Below are 27,245 nucleotides of genomic sequence, written 5' to 3'. Positions count from 1 at the left end.
TCTGGATTTTGTAAATGGATTACTCTTTTATTATTTATCTATTTATGATTGGCTGGTGATAAACTTCACCAGGAAGCAATCTGTTAAAAATTGTTTTGTTTTTGCATTTCAACTGGTTAAAGATCACCTATTATCCTCAGTGCTCTAAATACACAAGACGTGATATATGCCTGATATTATAAGGGCTCTTAATACAACCTCACGTGCTTTAATGGTGTCTCAGAGCCTGATGTTTGCAGGATTTCATTTAATATCAATGAAAAGAAATGTACAGTACTGTCCTAATGGCTGATTCCAACAAGTATGAATAATAATCATCGTAACAGATTATGAGAAAATTATGCAATGAGACAAATATACATTTTTAAAAAAAATTTATTATTATGGATAAATATTTATTGCATTTACAAGAAACATGGCCATATGTTACTCTCAAAATCAGTGAAACGTTTAAAAAAAAGTGAAACATTGGCAAAAAAAAAAACAGTTTGGTCCAAAAAAGTTTCTCTATATTCAAAAAGAAAAAATTAGTTGGCATTATTTGTTAGAAAAAATAAATACATTTACCTATAAATAAAAAAAAGTCTCCGCTATATGCAACTACCAAATATGGCACATAATTATCTTATTATTTTCCTTATATCACTCTAATTTTACATATATTTTCAATTATATATATTACTAATATAATGAGCAATTTAATATTTTTATCTCAGCAGGCCCTAATTAATATCTTACTTTAACCATACACACTTGGAAATTCGGAACACAAAAGCTGGAACCACTATGACATTTTAGACAAATATTTGGACAAAATATTTTTAAGGGACAATGGCAAAAATAATACCAATATTCCATCAGTTCTGGAAAAGGCATTTTTCTAACCTATGAATGTATAAAACTAGACAACTTTGAATTGGATCTCATGTGAAGAACTTTTGGTCAGATTTCTGTGACTTCAGCTCTTCATCCTGTATATGAACTTTATATGATTCGGAATCAATTTCTTGAACTGGGGCACTGGGATGTTTCTTGCAGCAGTATTCCCGTATGGCTCTGAAAACAGCAGTGCAGGGTACAGACAAACTCGGGACCCCAGCCAGGAGAAAGATTATTACATAGATCCATGATGGATATGGCTTCTTCTCTAGGGTTGGAAAGTTTTCCTATATGAGAACAAGATCATTTAATTAATTCCAAATGAATGCTTTACAAATTACAATTTATTTATTTTTTTTGGAACAAGAAGTTTATGTTAAACAATTGATTAATCACCGATTCAGGGTCCCAGGCACTGTAGAAGATTTCCTTGGTGACGATGGTGGAGAAGTAGAAGATGAAGATGGCTAACATGATGAGGGGACTAATGACTCTCCATGTGGCTTGCCAGAAAATGTTAGGCTTATGTCCAATCATGAAAATCAGGTCTTCATTGAACCTGTACATAACAGAAGATAACATATTCTATGGCTGATTCAAGTGAGCCCTATCTAAACAATAAAGTCATAAATGCATTGTCTAGTCAATATGAAAACATCTCTGAATTGCTGATACGTGGTTAAATTGTTCTAAGGGCAGTACTAAGATGTAACTCTTCTACGTCCTATAACCAATTCTAATAATTTTGTTTTGTAAGTGTTGTTTGTTTTGTAAAATCTGCAGAAAATGTACTCTCAGCCCATCCAATATGTAGGCAAATTAGTTTTTTCATCAGAACAGATTTGGAAAAGTTTAGTATTACATCACTTGTTCACTAATGGACCCTCTGCAGTGAATGGGTGCCGTCAGAATAACATTTACATTTAAATTTACGTTTTGGCATTTAGCAGACGCTTTTATCCAAAGAGACTTACAAATGAGGACAACAGAAGCAAACAGAAGCAATCAGAACCAACAAAAGAGTGCTATGACAAGTCTCAGTTAACCTAAAGTAGTACACGTAGCAAGGTTTCTTTTATATAATAAATAAAAAGAAAACAAGTAGATGTTAGAGGCTCTCTTTTTACAAAAAAGAAAAGTCGAAAGAAAAGAAAAAGAATTGAGAATGTTTGTGTTAGAGGATCATTTTTTAAATAAAAAGAAAACAAGTACATAGAAATAAAATAGAGAATGCTAGTGTAAGAGGCTCTATTTTTTTAATAAAAAGAAAGCAAGCATTGTAAGGAGTGCAAGTGTTAAAGTGGTATTGTAAAGAGTGCGAGTAGAGAGAATAGAAATAGAATAGAGAGTGCTAGTATTAGAGGGTCAAGTAAAGATGGAAGAGATGTGTTTTTAGGCGTTTCTTGAAGATGGCTAATATATAATATAATAAGAGTCCAAACAGCTGCTAAAAAAACATCACAATAATCTACAAGTAATTCACATGACTCCAGTCCATCGATTAATGTCTTGTGAAGTGAACGCCCCTATTATGATGCTTTTATCAGATATTTGGACTGTCATTCTGACGGCACCCATTCACATCCATTGGCGAGCATGTCTCCAAATCTGTTTTGATGAAGAAACAAATTCATCTACATCTTGGATGGCCTGATGTGAGTACATTTTCAGCAAATTTTCAGTTTGGGTGAACTGTTCCTTTAAATAATATTTAACTGCTAAACTTAGGCTCCAACCTACCTGTCTATCCCATAGACATACACAACTCCAATCATCTCAGAGAAAGCAATGATGAGGAGAGGAATCGATCCGGCAAAGCTGTCAAACAGGGCAAGCCAATAGTTCCCTGAGCCCTGCACAAATATCAGCCCAACCAGGCAGCACACCAAGCACGTTATCCCTGTTGTGAACAATGAAGAGGCAAATTTAAACTACTTCTGAAACAATATCATCACTTGGATGGAGGTTTGTAAAATCTGCAATGAATTCTTCATATTATGATGATCACAAAGTAAGTCTACTTTATATACCTGAAATGACCTCCTTAGGCCAGCTTTTGGGAAAGACCTTCAGGTCCTGCAGGGGAACCAGAACACCCTCAATGTTGCCAAACATGGAGGACAGACCGAGGCAGAAGAGCATGATGAAGAACAGAACAGACCAGAGCGGAGACAGTGGCATCTTGGTGATTGCCTCAGTGAACACAATGAAGGCCAGACCTGTTCCTTCTACACCCTGTGAAAGTAGGAAATTGCTGGATTATTTCTGTCCCTTAATACTGTATTGAAATATTAGTTTGTTTTTTTTTAAGAAAGAAACAACATATTCCTTTTCAACAATGATCCATTCAATTGATTTAAAAAAACAGTTGAAAAAATAAGCATATGCTGGTTAAGTAAGTTTTGAAGCATGGAAGCTGGTTTGAGCTGGTTTAAACTGGTCCAAGTTGCTGGCTAGTTGCTCAGGACAAGCTTAAACCAGCTCATGACCAACTAAGGACCAGTTTAAACCAGCTAACCAGCTACCATGGTTCAAAACATACCTAACCAGCATATGCTGTTTTTATCAACAGGGAAGTGACACTTGTGGGGGGGGAAAATAATTAAATAAATAAATAAAAACACATTTGTTTCAAATAAATGCTGTTCTTTTGTAGTTTCTGTTCATCAACAAATCATGGTTTTAACAATATATATATATATATATATATCTGTTTTCAATATTGATAATTATATGAAATGTCTTGAACAGCAAATCAACACTGAAGACTGGAATAATGGCTGCTGAAAAGAAATAAATATCATTTTAAAATATATTCAAATAGAAAACAGTAATATTAAATTGTAATAATATTTCACAATATAACTATTTATAGTCTTACCGTGTAAAAATCTTACAGAGGATATGCCTAAACTTTAACTAAAGAAATGCTGTAACTTTAGTTCTTGATAATGATAATAATAATTCTCTAGTGCTGTCAAACGATTAATCGCGATTTATCGCATCCAAAATAAAAGTTTTTGTTTAAATAATATATGTATGTGTACTGCGTATATTTCTTATGTATATATAAATACACACACATGCATGTATATATTTCAGAAAAATATTTAATTTTTATATATTAAATATATTTATTTATAATATAAATTATATGAATATAAATATAGATGTAAATATTTTCAAAATATATACTGTATGTGTGTGTATTTATATACATAATAAATATACACAGTACACACACATATATTATGTGAACAAAAACTTTTATTTTGGATGTGATTAATCGCGATTAATACTCATGATAATAATAGTGATAGTAATAATACTCATCTTACATTGCAGATCCTCACATAAAAATGCTTTAAACTAGTGATTTTATTTGTAAAAAAATATTATAAGACGTGACATTAAAGAAATTTGACATTTTTAAATACATTTCCATGGTGCTAGTGTAACCTTACACTAGAAGTTGTTTGTACAATAATAATAATTATTATTAATAATAATAATAATAAACAAAACAATACATTTTTGTAGTTTATGTTTATTTAATGTTAACGTTGAATTTAAAACTTTTAAAGATAAATGGCTATAATTACACATTTTATCCCCAGAAAGAACAAAATAATTCATTTATTAGAGACATAAATATTTACACCAATATAGGTTAGTCTTGGAAGAACTTGGTATTGGAATAAACAGGCTGTATAACCCATTCGTGTACTGTACCTCACTGAGGAAGCTGTTTAGATCACAGGTCTTAAGATTGAGGTTGCTAATGATATCAGGGCTTGTTCTGTTAAGGCTGTGGAAGGCCTCTTGATAGTTGCCCTGAGTGATGATTCCTTCTGGCAGATCAAATGTGTTCAGAAGAGTCAAGATGTTCCTGCAGGACATAGTTAAGATAAGTGCTTCAGAATGGAGTTTAAATGCATTCTAACACTATTGTAATATTTTAAGAATAGTTCATGCATTACGTATCATAACGCAGTAACTTTTTCTTGGTTCATTTATATTTTATAAATATTTATAATGTTTAAGAAATGTTATTATAAAATAACATTCAAAATATAAACGTTTCATGTTAAATATAAAATATTAGTTTATGTAGAAATAACATTAATCAAGATTAACAAATACTATTGTATTGTTACTACAATACAATAGTATACAATATACAATACTTTACTAGTATAGATACTCAAAGTATCAACAACTGAGTCACTCAAGTGAATGTCTACTTATCTGTGGAATTGTGATGAATCACTTTTTCCCAAAACAGAAGGTCAGATGATATTGTTGTGACACTACCAAACACTCACCCACTCAAACAGTCATCAAATCTCTCTGTAGCTCTGAAACCAATGATGCTGTAGATGACAGTGGCAGCGTAGATCGAGGTAAAGGCGTTAATGATGGAGATGATTACTGCATCTTGCTCACAGTTATTGCTGTTGGAAAGAGAACGAATAATTAATCTGTTAATCACTGAGGTGTCTGCAGTAAACGTTGGGTGGGATTTTTAACTGACGATAAGAATATGTTTATGGTGAAAAAGCAGCCTCAACACACAAAAACCCTTAAAACATGAACTTACTGCACAGAGTTGTAGCTGGAGAAGGAGATGAGACCTCCAAAAGCCAGAGAAAATGAATAAAACACTTGTGCACCTGCATCTAACCATGTGGTTGGGTTTGCTAACTCCTTTAGCTGCAAAACACACAATTTTGTGTTTTATGAGAGTACTGGTTGTATTAGAACTAGTGCTGTCAAATGATTAATCGCATCCAAAATAAACATTTTTGTGTGTACTGTGTATATTTATTATGTATATATAAATACACACTCATACAGTATATATTATGAAAATATTTACATGTACTGTATATATTTATATTATGTATTAAAAATAACATATTTTTCTTAAATATATACATGCATGTGTGTATTTAAATATACATAATAAATATACACAGTACACACACATATTATGTAAACAAAAACTTTTATTTTGGATGCGATTAATCGCGATTAATCGTTTGACAGCACTAATTAGAACTTATGAAAGTTGAATTTGTTTGATTTTGATACTCACATCTGGAGTGAAGAGGAACTTAATGCCATCAATGGATCCTTTCAGAGTCAGTCCTCTGATCAGGAAGATTGTAAGAACTACATATGGCAACGTAGACGTCACATAAACAGCCTTTAAAGAGAAAAGAGGAGGAAAATCAACCTTAATCTGAGTGTGAATATCATATCTGATGACAATCTGATGACAGATAGTTTAGGTCTGGTACAGTGAGTTCAAACTATGTTTTGTGGCTCTTGATTTAGTGATAAACACGTTGACATTCTGGAATTCTAATCCTTTTTATTGCAACAGTTCAAGCAAAATTGTTGGCTTAATTGTTCACAAGAGCTGTAAAGCTGTAAAGCTGTTCTGTGCTGGACATTTTTACAAGCATGTGTCCTTACATCACTGTGATCTTTATTTCAACATGCATTTATAGCATTCTCACGATGTAAAAAAGGTATAACCTTTGACTGTACGGAGTACTGTTTCGCTGGTAAAGCTGTCTTACTTGAGCATTAATGATTATACATTAGCAAAGGGCTTCCCAACATTTTTGTCAGTCGAACCCCTTAGACGTAAAAAATAATAATTTAATGTCACATTCACATATATTTAATATATTTTTAAAGACTTTTATTTTGATTGTTTTGATTTTTAAATTATTTATAGAATTTGTTTATAGAAATTATTATATGTACATTTATAGAAACGTACATATATAAAGCTATAATTATTGTTGTTGTTTTACTCTAATTATACAAATTAAGATATAAATATATTACTATTGTAAATTACAATTGTCCGGTAGAATAAAAAAATAATAATAATACTTGACCCTTACACAAAGAAAATATATTTCCTTAAATATTAGCAAAAAAAAAAAAAAAAACATAGTTGTAAAAAAAAAAAAAAATAGTTCTCCAACTCCTATCACCCATCTGAAAAACTAATCACTCCTTTAAACTTAAAATCTGTTTGTGCAGATTGTGCAAACAAACTTTTCTGATAACTACAGATATGTATCCTATCTATCGACCTATCGACCTATCTATCCATCTATCCATCTATCCATCTATCCATCTATCTGTAGTTGTCCTAAGACAAGAATGGGTATTGTTTTGGTTTTAGGTCAACTTTGATGAACATGTTTTGACATGTTGACTACTGTACACACACACACACACACACACACACACACACACGTGTGTGTGTGTGTTTGCTGTATACATGTATTATCCTGAATTATTGATCTTGCCTTTCATTTACATATGGTAGATAATTTCATTGCATTTTATCTACACTACATCATATTGTAATTAAATACAAAACTTAAAGTCTACTTACTGCCTTATAGACCTTAAAGACCTCCCCATTTTTATTTTTATTTATTATATTTTTTAATTTATATTTTATTATTATTATGCAAATTTGTTCTTGCTCTTTGTATATACTTTCCCTTTTATTATTACTCTAAAGCAATCGTGATAAATGTGTAAATGATTAGGAAAACTGCATTTCCTGTGTTGAGTGTATGATTAAGCGAATAGTTATCAGTTTAGGGCCAATCGAAAATATACCACGTTCATTTGATAGAATGACAAATTACAGAGTTTTGTTTGTTGTGTTTGGACAAATGGTACATAAATGGATGTGTGTGTGTGTGTGTGTGTGCACGTGCGTGTGTGTGTGCTCGTGCGTGTGTGTGTGTGTGTGTGTGTGTGTGTGTGTGTGTGTGTGCATGTGTGTGTGAAAACCATAAGCAATAGTTTTACATACGTATTTGGAAATGTATTATTTAGATATTTTACAGTATATTCCCATATATTTTTGTTTCATATGACCTAATAATTAGTTGTTATGAATGAACGTATATATAAATGAATGAATGAATGAATGCTGTATGTAGATATATATATATATATATATATATATATATGTATATGTAATGTGAGAAGCAGTGTTTCCTGTAAACTGAGGATGTACGCTGTAATCTTATTTTAATTTTACATTTCATGAACCCCCGGCAGTTCCTTCACATTTGGGAAACTGGTTTAGCAAATGAACAAAAGCTATGAACGTGACATCATTCATAAATATATTGTAAATCTGCTTCAGATTCTGAAATGTTCTTGTTTTCCATCAGTGCTGTTATTAGAGCAGCTCTACCTTTCCAGTCGTCTCTATTCCGCGGATGCAGCAGACGTACAGCACTCCCCAGGCCGAGATCAGACAGAGGATCATCCACCACTGCAGACCTCCTGTCTCATCTATAGCTGCTGAGGTGTTCAGAGTCTCACGATACCAGAAATAATCCACAGGTGAGCTCCTCTCACACTCCGAAACCAGTCCTGCCAATAATCAACAAAATGTCCATGGTAGCATTTTTATAAACACATGCAGAATTTAGTTCCTCCTCACGGTGCGCATATACTGTACCTGTCCTGTTGGCGTTGATGGGACACTGGCTCCAAGGCAGAGGCTCCTGGAAGGAGTTGAAGAAGTACCACATGACCCAGGCTATGATGGTGTTATAGTACAGACTGACCAGAAAAGACACACACATAGATGCAATACCTAAAACAGAACAGGAAGTAACCTGCTTAGATCACATACTCAACATGTTCAACATATACTCAATTAGAACTGTCTTTAATCAATTTATTTCATTCTCACTGAATACAAATATCGATTTCTTCCAAAATAATAATAATAAATAAAATAAAATACTATAACCCCATCTATTTGCCTACGATTTATATTATTTGTTCTATACTTAATATAATATTAAATTTTTTGCTCACCAACTCCAAGCATGTAGGGGTTTATAGTTCTCCACGCCCCAACGCTTCCTTTCCTTAGCCGCTGACCGATGGCAAACTCCAGATGGAGAAGAGGGATTCCCTCAAAAACCAGCAGGATCAGGAAGGGAATCATGAAGGCCCCTGAAAGAAAATAAATATTATTTTCGTTAGCATGTAATATATCACTGATGCTTGTCACATCTTGTGGTTTGTGTTTTCCACCACAGATGTGTTATAATCTCAAATATAATCTGTAAATACAACTACAAATACATTTTTCATACTGCTGAAGTCAATGGGGACATCGACTGCATATTCTTCAAAATATCTTCTTTTATGTTGAACATGTTAAAGGGTGAGTAAATGATGACAGCATTTTCATTTTTGGCCGAACTATGCCTTTAATAGATTGTACAAAATAGTAGGCTATATTAACAATATAGTTACTCAGCTGTAAATTAATTTACATTTACAGTTGTTTTTTTTTTGGATACTTAAAAGGAGCAAAGTCGTTTCTGCAACAGATGCCATTGTCAGCCATTTTCGCAGCAGTTGAGTTAATGGTTGGCTGGGACACTGTCTAGTTAACCTTGAGCTGAGGTCCGTGGTAAAAAAAAAAAAATTACATACATTTATTGCACTTACCGGAAACCTGTGGAAATGAATATGAGGCTTTAAGAGCCAAAGCTTTTTGATAGCATCTCATAAAAGAAAATCCCTTACAAAAAATTATACCAGAGTAATCAAAGTTTATAACCATATTTAAGAATATAGCTACATAGTCACTATAGTTATTCTTACTCCAGTAAGTCCATAACAGATTAATGCAGGAGTATTTTAGTATTTTGAAAACTCTAGTATTATAAACTTTTACAAGGTGTAAATTTGTTGCTGTTCTAAATAATTGCATTATTGAAGCAATTAAGCAATTATAATTGAAGCAGTTCTGTAAAACACATTTTTAAATATTTTCTGCTACGGCAAATTTTATAGTTTCCTAAAATTAATATGCACTGAAAATATTTTATTATTGTTTTCTTTGTTTACGTGACACATCAAATGTTTCATATTTTATCGCTTGGTACACTAACTAAAAAAAACAAAAAAACAATTAAGGGCAAAAGAGTTGGTCGTGGTGAACACCAAAATTGAGGGGCATCATTTGTGTAAAGGTTGATATAAAGTTGATATTTGTTTAATTAATTCTCACACAACACAGTTTGAACTGGTTTATAGCTATTTGACTCTTTGTTCAAAAAAAAAAAAAAATTTTTACGATGGATTTTCCTTTAAGAAAAGTTTAAGATTTAACTTCTTTATCTGGAACACGGTTTAAATAAAATTTGCATAAAAACATTTGAAAAGTAGAAAATGCAAACAGTTGTTGATCACAGGCTAAGATAGTTTCACCATATTAAAATTGGCAAATCATTACCTTGCTGCACCCCCCCCCTCCAAAATACATATACTATAATAATGTTCTCTTATTATTATTATTATTAGATTATTTCATAGTTGTAACGTTACACTGCGGCGGGAGGAATGTTCGAGGCACAGAGTAGTCTTTATCTTTAATGAAGAAAAACACAGGAGATAATCCACTATTGGAGCTGAGCAAACACACATAGACACATGTAGACCCGACAAACACTAACTGAACAGACTGGGGCTTATAAAAACAAGATAATGAGGGACAGACAGGTGCAGGGAATCAACTAATAATCAAACTAAACAAGGACAGGAACATTTTTGTTGGGTATTGCTACAAATGTAGGCTACTACTTGATTATACAATTATACTATGCAGGGATGGATTAGTATGCAGCGGGTATGCACTGATTAAAGGCCCCCCTCAGTTGAAACCCCCCAATATACAACTATTTGAAAATCTGGAATCTGAGGGTGCAAAAAAAAAAAAAAATATAAATATTGAGAATATCACCTTTAAATTTGTCCAAATGAAGTATTTAGCAATGCATATTACTAATCAAAAATCAAGTTTTGATATATTTGCGGTAGAAAATAAAAAAAATATCTTCATGAAACATGATCTTTAATTAATATCGTAATGATTTTTGGCATAATAGAAAAATCGATCATTTTGAACCATACAATGTATTGTTGGCTATTGCTACAAATATAGGCTACTACTTGATTATACAATTATACTATGCAGGGACGGATTATTACGCAACGTGCCCTGGCATGGACTGATTAAAGGCCCCCCTCAGTTGAACCCCCCTTTAATCCGTCCCTGATACTACGTGCTACTGGTTTTGTGGTCCAGGGTCACATTTAATTATTTTTTTGTATAAAAAAATTAGAGGTTGTAAATAAACTGTTGATTATTGCAGCGCATTTTATATACACTATCAGAGATAAATCTGTAAAATGACAGAAAAAGTGCTGGCAGGACATTATCCATTAATTTTACGGACATTTCTGTTAACTATAAAGCACAACGCAATGCAGTATAAAATTGAAAAGAGGTAAAACACCTGTAAATGAATATAGAAAATATTGTGCCCTATTTTCACAGATGTTTTTAGAACCTCTCGATGGTTCGAGCCCAGATTCACCACAGTTCAGCCCCTCAGAAACCCCAGCAAGCACTCACCTCCTCCATGGCTCTGGCACAGGTAGGGGAAGCGCCAGACGTTACCCAAACCCACACAGAATCCCACGCAGGTCAGCATGTACTGGGCTTTGTTGTCCCACTTGGGTCTGTCTCCAGCCTCCTCCACCTCCAGCCGTTCCAGCTCATCATGGCTCAGGATCCTGTCCTCCAGACCTGGGTTCGGCAGCTTCAGCTTCATGATATCCTGGGCTCCCTGTGGTGGGTATCTGTGGGGGAATCTCTGATGGTGTCGACAAGCAGGGAGCTGTTGGACTGTCTTGAGTGGATGCAGTGAGTATATATAGTGAACTTTGGCATCGTCCCACCAGGCCAGTGAGTCATGGAGTGTCTTGAAGATGGGGAAAATGTCCTGTCAGCTGAATGTGAAAAGAAGGGCTGTGACTGAGACTCTGTGCATGGCAATAATTAATGTCTTATCAGAGACTGAGAATCTGATTACATGCACATGTCTCTGCATACCCATTCTTACGGTTAATAACTAAAGATAATGATCTTTTACGACACTTTGTAGGTAAGTAAAAGATCCTTAACAGTCCCATCAGCACACAAAGAGTAGAAAAAAGTCACTTGACAGATAATATATTTATTAAGAGCGCAGTATAATCTAGTTTTCGTTGAGTCATTAAGAGCAGTTCGCTTGATAAGGGATGATGTTTTTGTGATTATTTCCTGTAATTCATGTGTGAAAACTGATTATTTTATCAAAACACTTGCAATTCGTGTTCATCAGCAACTTTCAAATCACGTTTTTTCTTATTCATGTATATAGAAATGAAGGAGGGATGACAACTTCTGCTTCTTAAGTTTGTGGTGAGTTTGGTTTTAAAAAAAATAGAAATGGCAAAATGTTTTTTACTGATTTGCATCAAGGTCTTTAATGTGTAAAGGTCAAAAGAAACACACACACACACACACACACGCGCGCACACACACACACACACACACACACAACACACACACGTCATGATTCTCCTGTTTTACTGCAAAGATAGTGAAGGATAAATAAATAACATAAACATTACAGACTCTAAGAAAAGTCTGTAAAATGGGGTTCAAAGTACTGTGTTAATATGAAGGAATTTTCCATATAGATTTTTCAGATGTTTTACCTGTTTTTTGCATTGTGTTGTATTTTAGGGTTAAGCGAAAACCTATGGCAGAAAATAACCATACACTTTTTTCTACAGTTTTTCCCCAGAAAGTGTAAATAATAATGAAATAATCTTAAAATTCCTTATTTTTTAAATCATTTTCTGGAAGTTTTGGAACTGCTGTGGCGACTTGAATTTTTTAACATTAGGCTATCTGATTATTTGATTTTTTTTTTTTTTACACAGTTGAAGACATAGAAAGTTTATCGAAAGTTTACTGAACCTTCTGCAAATCCGCTTAGAGCAAAGGTGTTATTTTTTAGGAGCTTTTATCAAATATTTGCTAAAGACGTTGTTTGAGTAAAGATTAAGCATTACTGTAATGCAAATAATCAATTATCTGCTGTAGATAAGTTACCAATTAGATATAAAATGGCAAGAAAAAAGACAGAAAGATTATGAAATTAACAATAACACAGCTACATGTATATACTGTATACTGTACATATAAACTGTTAAGATGTATATAAAGTGCTTCAACTGCTTTTATTTCTAGCAAATTTCTTAACGTGTAAATATTTGTTTTAACATAAAAAAATTAAACAACTGAAACTAAACATGTCTCACAGGCATTTGATGAACAGAAATGGAATTATGAGTCCCTGAACAAATGGGAAAAAATCTGTAAAGCTTATTTGGATTTTACAAAAATATATTTAAAATACCACATCTTGAAAAGAGATTTTGCTGAATTGCGTTTTAAATTTACATTTAATTTAAATTCATACACTGTAAAAAAAAAAGTTGAGCCAACTTAAAATTTTAAGGCAACCAGCTTCAGCAGATTTTTGAGTTTTCTCAACGTGTTGTTTTAAGTTTATACAACAAAAATTGGAGAATCTCCCACAAAAATAAGTTGAGCAAACTCAAAAATCTGCTGAAGCTGGTTGCCTTAAAATTTTAAGTTGACTCAACTTTTTTTTTTTTTTTTACAGTGTACACAATTTCAGTATTTTATGTAGGCTATATAATAATAATAATAATAATAATAATATGTAGCCTATTAAAATACATTTGTAGGCTATATAAATATAATGTCGATTAACTGGTCTTATACTGTAGTTTACTGATCAGATGCAGTTAATTTAGATAAGAAAGGTGTTTTTGAGTGTTACATTGAGAGTTGTTATACCCTCCTGACTACCAGAAAGAACTGTTTTGTGAATTTAGTATTTTGTCATGTTAACATTGTTTAGAGCATAAGAAAAAATAACATTTTTGAAAAGTGATATTTTATTAATATGTTATGCCATGTCCTCTAGAGGACTGTCACGGTCCTGCTGGAGCCAGGGAAACGCGGGGACCAGGAGTTTCTTCCAACATAGACTTTATTTTGGAATTGCAGGAATGCAGGACACACGAGTAACAATTAACAACCGACAAGACGACAGGGAAACACAGGGCTTATGAACGGAACGAAATCAAACTGAGAACTGTAACAGGTGGGGAACAAATCAAACACGGCTGGAGACTAAAGAACTCATAATGACAGGAACAGGAACAAACCAAATATGGGCACGAGAGGAGGGGAAACACAAGACAGGACTGACAAGGACATCATTTTAAAAACAAAAAGACATGAATAGACATAAAAAGGCAAATACAATTTGTTTTAATCACAAACTAGTTATAATTTTTTTATACCAAACTTTATATGACAATGATTCTCAACTAAAGATATTTTTAAAAGCCATTTTTCTTTATGCAAAATGTGTGTAAACGAGTTTTTCCAATATATGCAAATACAATGTCTCTATAAACTGTATCTAATTTGCATATTAATGTGTTTTTGGGACAACATAGAATGAACAAATAAGTGCAATAATGGGAGTAATAATTAGCAAGATTTTCATAATAATATATAATATTTAATAGGAATATTGATATATAATTTTTTCTCTATTCATTTGTTGTGTCTCAAAATGTGTAATGTTTTAAGTCCTGGTGTCCTCTACAGTGGACATGTATGAAATCCACGTCCTGTTTCACAACAGAAGGTCATATTTTGATTTGAAACCCCTTAACATTTTCCTGAGATGTTGATTTATGACAAACAATTTGAAAATTAGATTAATGTCAGCCATTTTTGAAGACCAAGGAGAGGGAGTGGTCATGGTGAAACATCCAATCATTTGGTATCTCTGAAAAGCCCTGAATGTGCTCTGTACAGGACATCCAGACTTAAAACGGTGACATGTAACGTCTCAGAGAAATCGCTAAAACATAATGTCACCTACAGAGGACAAAACTCCATAGCTGGTGGTCAGATATATTATTCTGTCAGTATATCTGTTTTCAATATTTCTGTTTGTTTACACTGCCCCCTAGCGATAGCCAGCGGTAACACGATAATCACTTAAAAACTGATGAGCAGGTGGTTTGAGACGCACGCAAGATGAGATGCGCAAGATGGATAAAACGGATCCGATTGTTGTTCAGGCCACGCGCCTAAATATTACTCCGCCACACATGATGGGGGCACTGTCTGGAGCGACAGGGAAAGTCAAACAATCAACAAAATATGGGAAGAAAAGAGCACTCACTGGGTAGAAAGTCTCGCTGCCTGTTATTAGCGTCATCATAGGAGTTAACTCCGTTATGTTTGCGTATAGGAAGAGATTAATGTCTTGGGACATGTTTATGTGAGATGGAAAATGCAAATCCACCCAACCAGGGATGAAGCCAAAAAGTTGCGTCTGACGCTGAAACAGATTCTTTTTTCTTTTTTTTACTAAGCATAGTTCATGTTTGGGCCTACTGTCAGTGCTGATGTGCTTTTATAAGGGACCTCAGAAAAAAAACACAAAAAAAAAAAGAAAAAGAAAAAAACACCCGAACAAAATTCAAAGTCCCATTTTGCTCAAGTGAGAGTTTAAGCAAGTGATTTTAAAATGCGAACCATATCAGTATTTCAGCCAAATCACAGATTACAGGTATCTATAGTATTGTATTCCAAGTTATGGTTACCATAATAACTTTTTAAAGTTATGTTGCAGTTTGTCATGAAATTATTATTATTATTGCTGTTGTTGTTAATCATATTGGATGTGCACTTGTAGGAAAAAATGTAGGCATGCTTGCAGATAATATAGCCTAATAGGCCTATTAATAAACTTATTATTAATAACATTTTTAAAACTCTTTGTTTGTCCTTAAGTATGTTTTTAAGTCTATTTTTTAAGTAGATAAAATTTATGCTAGGCATACATAGGCTAATATATGAACAAGTTGTGATATATATTTCACCACTAGGTGTCGCCAGAGCTCCGGCTCTTGCTCTCATCCCGTCACTGTTGTGACTGGAGGGAGTCCCCCAATCCCGCTCACGTACTGCATCGCTGTAGTCATCAGACAGACTGTAGATGTCCCGTCCCGTCTGCAGCAGTCTGCCTCAGCACCTTGCCTGCCCGACATGCCCTTGGATATTACCGGCCCTCCTCTTGCGATAAACTACTGTAGAAATATAGAAACCACTAAACACTAACAGAGGACATCGCAGTAGGACTGAGCGTACCTGGATCCTTGACACTTTTACACTGCGTCTGATCTAAAGGATTTTTTAGTCGGTCTATACTTTTTTGTTGTTGTACCGACTTTTCCCAAATCGACGTGTATGGATGTATCATGGCTACGTTTGCATGCAGGGTGCAGTTCTTAGATGATACTGATCCATTTAATAGCACAAATTTTCCTGAGCCGACCAGACCCCCACATTTCACATTCAGAGAGGATATTCCGCTCATCAATCAGATCGCTGGAGTTCACAGACTTCTGAAAGCCCCACACAAGGTATGACAGACACCCCTGAAGCAAACATAGTTTTATGCACTCTCTGTAAATGACTGTGTTTATTAGAGGTATTTACATCTATATCTGATGCAGTGGGACAAATGTTTTGTTATTGCAGTAATTCTGGAGGGCATCATGCAGTTATAGGCTATGGCAAGCCTTTTTAACAATTACTGCCTAAAACTTAGAACTAGCATTTATATTTATGCCATTAGTACTTATGCCATTTATGCTTATTTTCTATTTACTATTTGATTTATTGGTTGTGTACTTACTTAAGAAAGTACTGGTAAAGGCACATAGGTTAAGCTTAGGTTTAGAATTAGTACCTGGTTATTACCCAGTTATTGTAATTACTATAATAAGTACATGTGGAACACGACTGTAAAATAAAGTGCTACAGTGTCATTAGATACTAATACTTATTCATTAGTTATCTGTTTCAGTTTTCTAATTGAATAGACACTGGTATATGTTTGATAGAAGTTCTGTACCAATCTAGTAAACTAGTGTAATTTAAAGTATTCTGACTAATAAATTGTAAACAACAATTCTAACTAATTTTAAGAAAGGAAATGTTTCTAATAGCAGTTTGGATAGATAAAAATGTCTAATAAATAGGTACTAGTCTATTAGTGTCAATAAATAAGTAATCTGTTTAATAAGCACTTGGAACAGACACATGTAACTATTCAAATAGTTACAGATAACTAAAAAAATACTAGTACTAGTTACTAGTAAAACTGGTATTTGATGTTTGTAGTACATAGTTGATTTTTAAACCACAGATTCAGTTGACAAAAAATAGCAAGTGGTTATCAAAAACTTATAGTTATTATAAGTATAGTTAATTCTTGTCACTACTGGGATAGTGACTAGCAACAAAAGAATAAGTACTAGTGACTAATTGAAATAGACTGGTTACTGTTGGCAACCAGTACTAATGAATAATCACCAGTGAACCTGAAAAATATATTGGTCACTTTTGGAATAACTAGTACACTGTAAAAAGTGGTAACCTGCATTGTTACTTTAAAGAGCAAATTTTGCTTGATTTAACCCTTAAAATGAGTTTTGGTTGGTATGGATGTATTTAGGTTGGTTCAGTGATTTAAAATCATTTTAACTTGAATAAAACCAGATGATAAAATTGTAGCATAAGTAACAGTGCAAAAGAATGAATGTTAAATTGGCTTGCCATAGCGTCTATGCAGCGCCAATGCACTGTTAGAGAGAAGTGATATGATGTCAGGATACTTCAGTGCATTGTGGGCTGCACTGCACCAAAGTCTGCACTGTCCTGTGCACACGGGGGGTTGTTTGTTATTGTCAGTGCTTCTAAAGCACACCTGGTCACACTTTATATTAGGTGGCCTTAACTACTATGTACTTACATCAAAAAATAAGTACATTTGTACTTATTGTGTTCATGTTGTATTGAAAAACACTTCTGCTGCTATTGAGGTGGGATACGGGTGAGGTTAGGAACAGGTTTGGTGGTCTGGGTAGGTTTAAGGGTGGGTTAAGGTGTAAGGGATGGGTCAACAGTGTAATTATAAATGTAATTACATAAATTAATTACATATGTAATTACATATAGGTATATTTAAAAATATAAGTACAATGTAAAAACATGTATGTATGTACACAATAAGTGCATTGTACCAAATGATTCATTTAAATGTAAGTACATATTAGTTAAGGCCACCTAATATAAAGTGGGACCGCACAACTTTTCAGACTCAAATAGTTAGCTAATGCTGTTCTATTTAAATACAGTCAATAACAAAACTATTATAAGCAATCGATTTTCTGATATCATAATAGGAATGACAGGTAACTGGTGTTGATAGTGTAGATATTCACATCCTGTCTCTTCTCGCAGCCTGTAATAAACCTCACCTCTAAATTACCCAGCTCTCCTTCATTACAGGCATGACCCAAAACAACTGAGGTTCTTCTCCAACTGTGTAAGATATAATTGTTGTCTTAAACTTGGTTCATTTCCACCACATAAACAGTGTTATCCTTTTAAGCAGGTTTTAGGAGTGCTGTTATTGTGGTCTTAGAGGAACGCACAGCAGCTGAGTGCCATACTTGGGTGGACTGAATGCTTGAACATGCCATGTCCACATACTCAGGATTCTACAGCTGTCATTGGGACTGTCAGTGATGACCGTCCACATAAAAGGGTCCTCCAAGGGGCCAAACTACCCTGTTTGGTGTATAGCTTATTCATTGTTGTTTGTATAGGAACATTACTGTTCTCTTGTGTACTCAGAGCTAGTTTCCAAACTGGTGAATGTGAACTCTGTTACCATTAGTTGGTTTGTGATTGTTCGCTCGGTAAAATTTACCGTGACTCACCCACTACCAGTCATCGATGGAACTTTTAGTGCATCACAGCTGCTTCATTATGAGTGGATCATTACTGTGATTTGAAGCACTGACCTTTCCAAAACAAACATGCATGGAAGTATTTCGGCGACTCAGTCCTCATCATTAAGACGGTTCCTTAAATCACTTGAATGAGTGATGAAACATTTTCAGCAGATGGATAAATAAGTCCAGATGCTCATTAGTTATTTGACTTTTGTTTTAGAATTAGAATTTTGTACTACTTTATACTCTCTCTCCGATGACCCTAATGACATATTTTCTGTGAAACACATCTGGTAACACTGTAGTCCAAAAATGTAACATAATTTGAATTTGAAGATATAATTTGATCTTTCTAAGCTCAATTAAAGGATTCTGAACAAAACATCTTAAGTTATATAAAAAGTTTATTATTCAAATATATGGGGGTCAATGACAAAAAGGAGTTTTCCACTGTCAAAACAATAACAAAACAATTTTTTTTTCTTGTAGGTTAGAATGTGTCCTGTTTAATTGCCTTATTATTATTTTTTTCTGAGCAAAAATAATGTCTATCATACATTTTTACCACGATTTACAGAAAACGCCCACTAAAGTATCACCAACCAAAAAATCTTGTCAGGCATGTTTAGAACCAGAATAATTAGATGTCATTAAAATACTTTATTTAAAGGTTAAATAAAAGTAATTTTAAATCTTTACCACTATCCTTCACTAGGTTTTACCCATTTGTAAGGACGTTTTTAATCATTTAAAATATAAGAAAATTTCAGTATTATCACTTTTTCTTTTATATATTGTAATAAGTACAAGTCAGAATAAGTATGTTTCATTTTTAGATATATATCTGTTATGCTGAATGATGATGGAACATTATTTCACCCATTTTTGACATTTTCCATGACTTGCTATGTATAAAAAATTACTTTTGTGGACACCAAAATAAAACGTTTTATCTTTGAACCATGTATGCATGACAGTCATCAGAGTTTGAGAGAAATGATGTATGAAATACTTAAGGTGCATTTTCATGGACAAATTCGATTAGTTTTAATAGGAAAGATGGAAGATCTTTTCCAGGCAGATTTTGTAACAGGTTCAAGTTGGTCACATGGTTTTGACCAACAGAAAGTAGCAGAAGTGAAGTCACTTCTGTGTAAAATTTATGTCTCCGATCTACAGATCTAAACATGCATAATCGAAATTGGAGTTGATAGCTGTATTTTGAAATGACTTTCATGCAAACATGTCCTATCTTGTAAGATCTGGTTCACTTCTGAAGGACCAGATCTGAAGGATTCTTCCAGTAAACAGCATCCATTGGAACTTGTGAGCACCGTTATAAATCCTTTATTATGATTTCTGAGTTGCTTTTATCCAGCTTGGGATGAATCCTCAAGGGCATCATTTCTCCAGTGCATCAGGAGGTCCCAGCAAAGCTTTCGACTTCCTCCACACAATTCTCAGTTTAAAACAATCAATTGTTGGCAGCTTAGCAACATGAGATATGATTCAAATTCTCTTTGAGCCAACAGTTTGTTTTTCCCAATTTCACAATGAAGCAGTAAGTAGTATAAGGAACCACAGAGATAATGGGAGTGTCAGTGAAGTAAAGAGCAGTATATGGTGACCATTGAAACAGAGAGAGAGAGAGAAAAAGAGGAAAGGGGATGTGATGAGCTGGCATGTTATTTAACATCAGCCTGCAAATGAGCCAGTTGGATTCATTCAGTTGAACAAAGTCCATCTTTGTCTTGATTGTTGTTTTCATTTGCAGCAAGACTAACAGATGGGACATGCTTTATTAAGTGTCCAGGGTGTCATACAAGGATGTTGTAACTTTTATGTCCTTAATCAAAAAGTGCATTAGTAGAGTTTTTCAATATTGTCAAACAATTCCATCAGGAGTTTGGAACTTGGTTATAAAATGCCTGGGACCTATTTGTCTGTTCATACTTGAATAAAATGAAGAGGAATTCTAATGTTTATATCTGTAAGATACACAGACATGGTTTAGCAGCATTATACATTGTTTATCTAGGATGCAGGGGTTAGGGAAATTGATCTTGGCTGAGAAACATGAACCATATGGTGTGACACTGCTGTTGGTTTTGATTAGTTGGAGTCACTTGAGTGAGCCATTATTGCTTAACTGGGAAGAACAAGTAATGTTTCTGTAGGACACCAGAGGGTTAGTATATATACTGCCATTCAAATCTTTGGGATCAGTATGATTTTCAGTGTTTTTTTTAAATAAGTTTCTTATGCTCATCAAGGCTGCATTTATTTGAGCAAAAATACAGAAGAAAACCCAAGTAATAATGTGCAATATTGCTATTTAAAATAACAGTTTTCTATTTTAATATACTTTAAAATTACATTTATTTCTGTTATGCAATGCTGAATTTTCAGCAGCCATTACTCCAGTCTTCAGTGTCACATGATCCTTCATGGATTCTTTGAAGAATTAAAAGTTAAAAAGAACAGCATTTATTTAAAATCTTTTGTAGCAATATACCATTCAAATGTTTGGGGTCAGTATTTTTTTTGAAAGAAATTAATTATTTTATTCAGTAAGGATGTGTTAAATTGATAAAAAAAAGTGATAGTAAAGTCTTATATTGTTAGAAAAGTTTTTGAAACGTTGTCAGCGTAATGTAACTGTTGGTCCTCTTCCAAATTCTATTGATATGGTTTGCGATACATTCTGACCTTGTTGCATAGAATGTATTTTCAGATGGTTTAGTTACCTCGTTTCTGGATTGATTAGTCCTGGTTAAGGATGTCCTTCTTTTGTAAAACATCTGGGCCAGATGCATCTTTTGGTCATGTTTTATCTTACAGAAGATTAAAACATCCACCAGACTGACGTAGTGATATAGAGCACACACTGTATCCTTAAACCTTAAAGTCAACATGAAATTAAAATTCATCCTATTTGCATATTACACATTCTTGTCATTATTGTGTTTATTGATTGAATGATTTATTGCTGCATGCTTTTCCAAAGGATATTTGAATTTGTAATAATCGATCAAAATGCGTTAACTTGCTCTTCATGTGAAACGAATTTGACTTTCTGCTGATGTCACTTAGGCCAGACGGGCTATTGGTTAATTTTAACCAACAGCCACAAAGCTACTCAGGCATTGTTTTGGTATGTAACACCCATTTTTCACGATTGAATCAATTCTTGACAGATATGTTTTTCATCAAATATCCTTTTTCACTCCAAAATATGACGCGTTACAGAAGTAAAATTCGCTTTACCTTCATGATAATGATTTGAAGTATTTTTAATGGTTAGATTATTTGACATTAAGGTGAATGACAATGAAAAGTATAGAAACTTGAAGCAATTCCATCTTTATTTTTTATTAATCTGGTAAACAGAGATTTTTTTTTGCGTTCTGATTCATCTCTCTCTCACACACACACACACACACAGACACACACATGCACAAACACGCACTTGCACACACACGCATCTCTCAGTCTTACTCTTGATGGATGCGGCCCTTCACTGAGTTACTTTTTTCGGGAAGCCTTTTCTGTTTGCGCATGAATTTTGCCGAAATTACAGAGTCTGGTAATGAGAAGTTATGCTAAATGCTGTAAAATATAGGCTAGCCCTTCACATTTGCGGCTGAATTCTGGATTAGCCTTACACATTGTTATGCAGAGTTGAGGTTTTTGCAGCCCAGTGACTTTTCCTCTGTATTTTTCGGCACCGTCTGCAGAAAAAAGCTCCACGTTTCTCGTTGGCTTCACACGCCTTTGAAATGCAAACGATTGCTGTTGTGGTCACCATACATGCGACAAACCCTTTTTAACATGTTTGCTAATTGCGCGCTGCATATTTAGAAAGCAACCACAGACACTTTTATATTTATATAATGGAAACAAACACAGAAATACTTATTGCTAACACATCAAGCGGCTGAAGCGTGTCAACGAGTGATTCATTTAGCTGCTGCACATTGTTATGTCATTTAATTATGCCTTTGATGTAGAACTAGACTTTCTGGAACTTGCAGACCGCTGTTGGTTTCACAGTTCACAGATTTAATAAAAGCAGCTTGGTTAATATGCTACAATGCAGTTAGCAGGATGTTGTTTTATATTTTATCATCCATGACCTGAGGAGTCCAGGGTGTCTGTGGTGACTGAAACAGAGCAACTTTTCTGAATGAGGAAAGTTTATTCCCTTCCTTTACTGGCTAAAACTGAGCTTGGAGTTGAAATTGAGGATGAAATTTTGCGTGTGGATTTGGAGAGCGACGCTAGTTCCCAGTGTGCTCTTATTTTTAGGCCATCCCCATATCTGTGCTTGCTTGCCAGTGCTGTATTCTGTGGTTGGAAGAGGAAGTCCAGGCCTGGCTTTCCATCCCCATGACCACAGGGTCACAGGGTCAGTGGCTGGGTGGGGAACCGTCAGTTATACGGTTAATCCAGGAGCTCTCCTGGACCTGCAGCCTTTGCTACCGCTCTAATCCTTTGCACTACTGTTGATTCTGGAGCTTGTTTATTTAGTCCTACCTGTATGTTTAAAATTTTTACATATGGTTCTATGTAGTAGAGCTAACTTCTGTTGCGCATTTTGTGTGTTGGTATTTATGCGTGTAAATGTGATTGGACAATTGACGGAACAGTCACTGCATCTTACATTTTTGATTTCATTTATGTGGGCTTTCTGTGTGTCAGCTTGGTTAAAATTAGCTAAATTTCCAGATAAATGTAAATTCTAACATTAATTTAGGAGTTTTTAATGACTGAATGTTTTGAAAATGTCAAATTAAAAATGTCAACTCCAAATGTATGTCTGTCTTGGAGCTTTGTGTACAATTGGCTGAATAATTCCAATTATAATTGAAGAAATTTCTTTATAAAAAATGTACATTTAATGAAAAAGAAATGCAAATAATAAATAGTAATAATATATATATATTTTTCAATATTAAAACAAAAAATTGTCTTGTTAATGAAATAGTATACATTTTTTTCTTTATAAACATTTGGCAATTTAATACTACTATATATTTAGCTATATTATATATAAATATTTTAAAAGGATTTCTTAAAGGGGACCTATTATGCCACTTTTTACAAAATGCAAAATAAGTCCCCAGTGCGTATATGTGAAATTTTAGCTCAGAATACCCCACAGATGAATTTTTATAGCTTGTTAAAATTGGTACTTTTAGGGTATGAGCCCAAATACGCTGATTTTGAGTATGTTGCTTTAAATGAAAATGAGCTGTTGCTCCCAGAGAAGAGGGCGGAGCTTCAAGAGCTCAAGCAGTGATAGCCTTTGCAAATAAACATTCCACTATTAGTAAAAGCCTATTATCTTTACAGAAAACATACTCTGTTTCAAAGTCAGTCATCTGATTATACTGTGCATAATAAATTAACACAACACTTGTAATGCCTCTTTGGTGCTGACATTGTATATATCTCCAGTAATGGCGGACCGCAGCTTCTCACTCATGACTGTGTTTATGCTAACAGGGCAGAGAGCGTCACAAATGGGCGGGACTTTTTCCCCTCAGTGACGTGAACAGAGGGAGAATCTGAAGCAGCTCTTTTGGAGAGACTGTTCATGATTTATTGGTTTTATAAAAAAATGAGTTGGTGGATTTTTAACATTATAGGCTGGTTGTTTTCACACACCGTAGCAATACAACTGTGTTCAAACACCTTATAAAAGTGATTTTTGCATAATAGGTCCCCTTTAAATAGTACATGTAAATACGGGAATATAACAGAGCATGAAGTTATGAGATGACTCATGATCAGTGCTTGTTATTTTAAAAATAAATTAATAGTTTAACTGAAAATTCAAATGAATTTATTCACATTCTTATTGTTCCATGTAAAAAAAACACCATTATATCTTGTTAATAAAAAGAGTATGCATTTATTTTTTTAAGAAAAATCAGCAAACATGTAAAAAGTATAATAATACATTTGTAAATATTCAAAAAAATATTTCTTAAATAATACATGTAAACAGTAAACATTTACAAATACAATTGTCTGTATAGTATAAAGGAAACTTAACATTTAACAAAAAATATGTTTTTCTTTGAAAAATCTACTCTGCTTATTAATAATACATGCAAATAATATGCGTTTAAACACAGAAATGTACATTTACTATAAATTAATTTGATTAAAATTAAATTAATAAATGTTAAATACTTAATTTTTGGTACCAGTAAAAATGTTGGCAGTTTAGGTAGAAATCTGAACTACTTGCCCGACCTCACAATTCTTACTGTATTGAGGATTTTTTTTAATACAAATCATAATGCTAGATATACAATTTAATAGATTCATGGATTATTTATTTTTTATTGGCTTGCCTTTGCCTTGCCACAAGGGTGGTAAACAAGTGAAAATGAGATTTCAGAAACAGTCACCTCCCTATTAAAGGAGCTGATGTCATTCTAAGGAGAGGATGGTGAATCTCACACCATCACTGTGAGCCTTATGAAACACTTCCTCCAGTTAGAAATTGATGAAGAGCACAAATAGACTGAGATTGTAGAATTTACACGATGAAGAATATTGAAGGGAGACTCTTTCCCGCCAAACACCAGCACATTACGGTTAAAGCCGTCCCTCGCCTTTTCACCGTCTGTTGATAGTAATGTAAGGCACCTGGCAGTCAGCAGAATGCTGTTCACTGCTTCAGTCTGATTGATTCTACGGTACAGCTGACATGAAAGCACATGGAGCGGAGCCCACTGCTGGAACTCCACCGCCGACTGAAGCGAGCGCATCCGTCTGATGCTTATCAGAGTCCCTGCCTCGCTCCCGGCCGGGTGACTAATCTGAAGTACCTGCACGGGGTCTCTTGCAGTGAAATATCTGGGTCAATCTGAGAAAGATGGAGCACAGCTGGAGACTGCAAAAAGGAGGAAAAAATTAAGCAAAAAATGTTTTTTCCCCCCCCACTCAATTACCCTGCCAAGTTCTTAGGAAGCAATCTACGTTCTGCCTCTTGAAGTTGTAAATACATTACAACTCTCGAGCCAAGACAAGGGAGCTCTGGCTTGAGAACGAAGTGCAACACTTCAGTTTAAGGGTCTAACATAAGGGTCTTATAACAACATAATGGGCTATATATAATGTTTGCCCGAGGATTTATAACCTGAGGTATCAGGCACTTTAATGTTTGCAATGTTTTAAAAGGAAGAGTTTAGTCTTAGATCTAAGTCTGAGTTATTTTAAGCTAACAGAGCCTGAAGTTATGAGATGATTCAGGATTAGTTCTTGTTATTGTAAGGGGATAGTTCACCCCAAAAATGAAAATTTGTTGTTAATTTACTCACCCTCTAAGATGTAGGTGACATTTTTCTTCATTAGTGCAGTAAAGAAGAATTTTAGCTAAAACTGTGGTCCTTGGTGATTTATAAAATGCAAGTCAACAGCTACCGGCAATTTGAGAGTCAAAAAAGCAACACAAGCAAAACAAAATGAATACCCATGGCTTCTGATGATATATTGAGGTCTTATTAAGTGAAATCATTGATCTATGCAGGAAACTGAAAATTATTTACAACATTATTACCTGTAATTCAGAGCCTGAGGCAAACGGGGAAGTTTCTTTTTTGTGAACTAGTTCTTTCGGTCAGTGTGTTTCAAGGAACTGGTTCAAATATTTGGTTCGCCACCAAAACGTGTATATAGTTATATTAATAAAGCACCGGACAATGATGTGGAAAAAAGTCACCCACTTGGATGGCTTGAGGGTGAATAAATTAATAGCAAAATTTAGCTTTGGGTGGACTATGCCTTTAAGAGGAATGAAATGAGTTGAAGTAATAGTTCACTCAAAAATGAATATTAATTATGAAGACAATATTTTGAAAAACATTGGGATCCAAACAACATTGGACGCCATTGACTTTGTATAAACAAAAAAAATCTTTTTCTGTAAAATATATAATAAATTAATAAATAAATAAATTACACAGGTTTGGAACAACATAAGGATGAGTAAATGATGACACATTTTTCATTTTTAGGTGATAATCCCCTTATGATCCAATCTGAACTGCATTCCTGGTATGTTTTCTAACAAAACTTTCAGGATAAGCTGGCAGTGATAAACCTGTGATATCTGTTCTGTTAATCTTAGTTTTTCCCCAACTTGCCATGAAAAACTACAGCATTGTGCAATAGAACATTTTATCAGTAGCTGTTTTTTTTATTTTCATCATCTTGCCATAAATAGCCCTTACCACACTGAAATCTCATTGGCCCAAAATCCTGTTCCACTGACCTTGAATTAATTTTTTTGGTTAATGAATAAGAAGCGAAAGAATCTCTTAGTTAAAGGGTTAGTTCACCCAAAAATACAAATTCTGTCATTAATTACTATCTTATCTTATTAATTATTATCTTAATTTACATAAATTAAGATATTTTTGATGAAATCCGAGAGCTTTCTGACCCTGCATAGACAGCAAGGGAACTACCACATTCAAGGCCCAGAAAGACAGTAAGGACATCATTAA

At 34.0% G+C, this 27,245-nt stretch overlaps 2 protein-coding genes across 2 annotated transcripts in view; one reads left to right on the top strand and one right to left on the bottom strand.

Moving 5' to 3' along the window:
* Positions 1–349: 349 nt before the first annotated feature.
* slc6a19b (solute carrier family 6 member 19b) lies at positions 350–15,215 on the bottom strand. The gene is made up of 13 exons (XM_058746376.1): positions 15,093–15,215; positions 11,378–11,754; positions 8,761–8,901; positions 8,396–8,533; positions 8,126–8,307; positions 5,978–6,088; positions 5,480–5,592; positions 5,205–5,333; positions 4,612–4,768; positions 2,910–3,114; positions 2,620–2,779; positions 1,276–1,438; positions 350–1,166 (listed from the first exon to the last, which is right to left on the bottom strand). Exons 2-13 carry the CDS (start codon positions 11,574–11,576, stop codon positions 924–926), a joined length of 1,941 nt encoding a protein of 646 aa, XP_058602359.1. The 5' UTR covers positions 11,577–11,754; positions 15,093–15,215; the 3' UTR covers positions 350–923.
* Positions 15,216–15,371: 156 nt separating this feature from the next.
* fhod3b (formin homology 2 domain containing 3b) overlaps positions 15,372–27,245 on the top strand; it is a 181,231-nt gene continuing 169,357 nt past the window's right edge. The window contains 2 exon segments of the mRNA XM_058746369.1: positions 15,372–15,482; positions 15,802–16,338. Of these exon segments, the coding sequence (XP_058602352.1) occupies positions 16,174–16,338 (165 nt within the window). The 5' untranslated portion in view covers positions 15,372–15,482; positions 15,802–16,173.

The sequence above is a fragment of the Onychostoma macrolepis genome, chromosome 16, assembly GCF_012432095.1.
Source record: "Onychostoma macrolepis isolate SWU-2019 chromosome 16, ASM1243209v1, whole genome shotgun sequence".
In the NCBI taxonomy this organism is placed as follows: Eukaryota; Metazoa; Chordata; class Actinopteri; order Cypriniformes; family Cyprinidae; genus Onychostoma; species Onychostoma macrolepis.
Note: the sequence above shows the minus strand (reverse complement) of the source record. Positions and strands in the feature narration are given on the sequence as shown.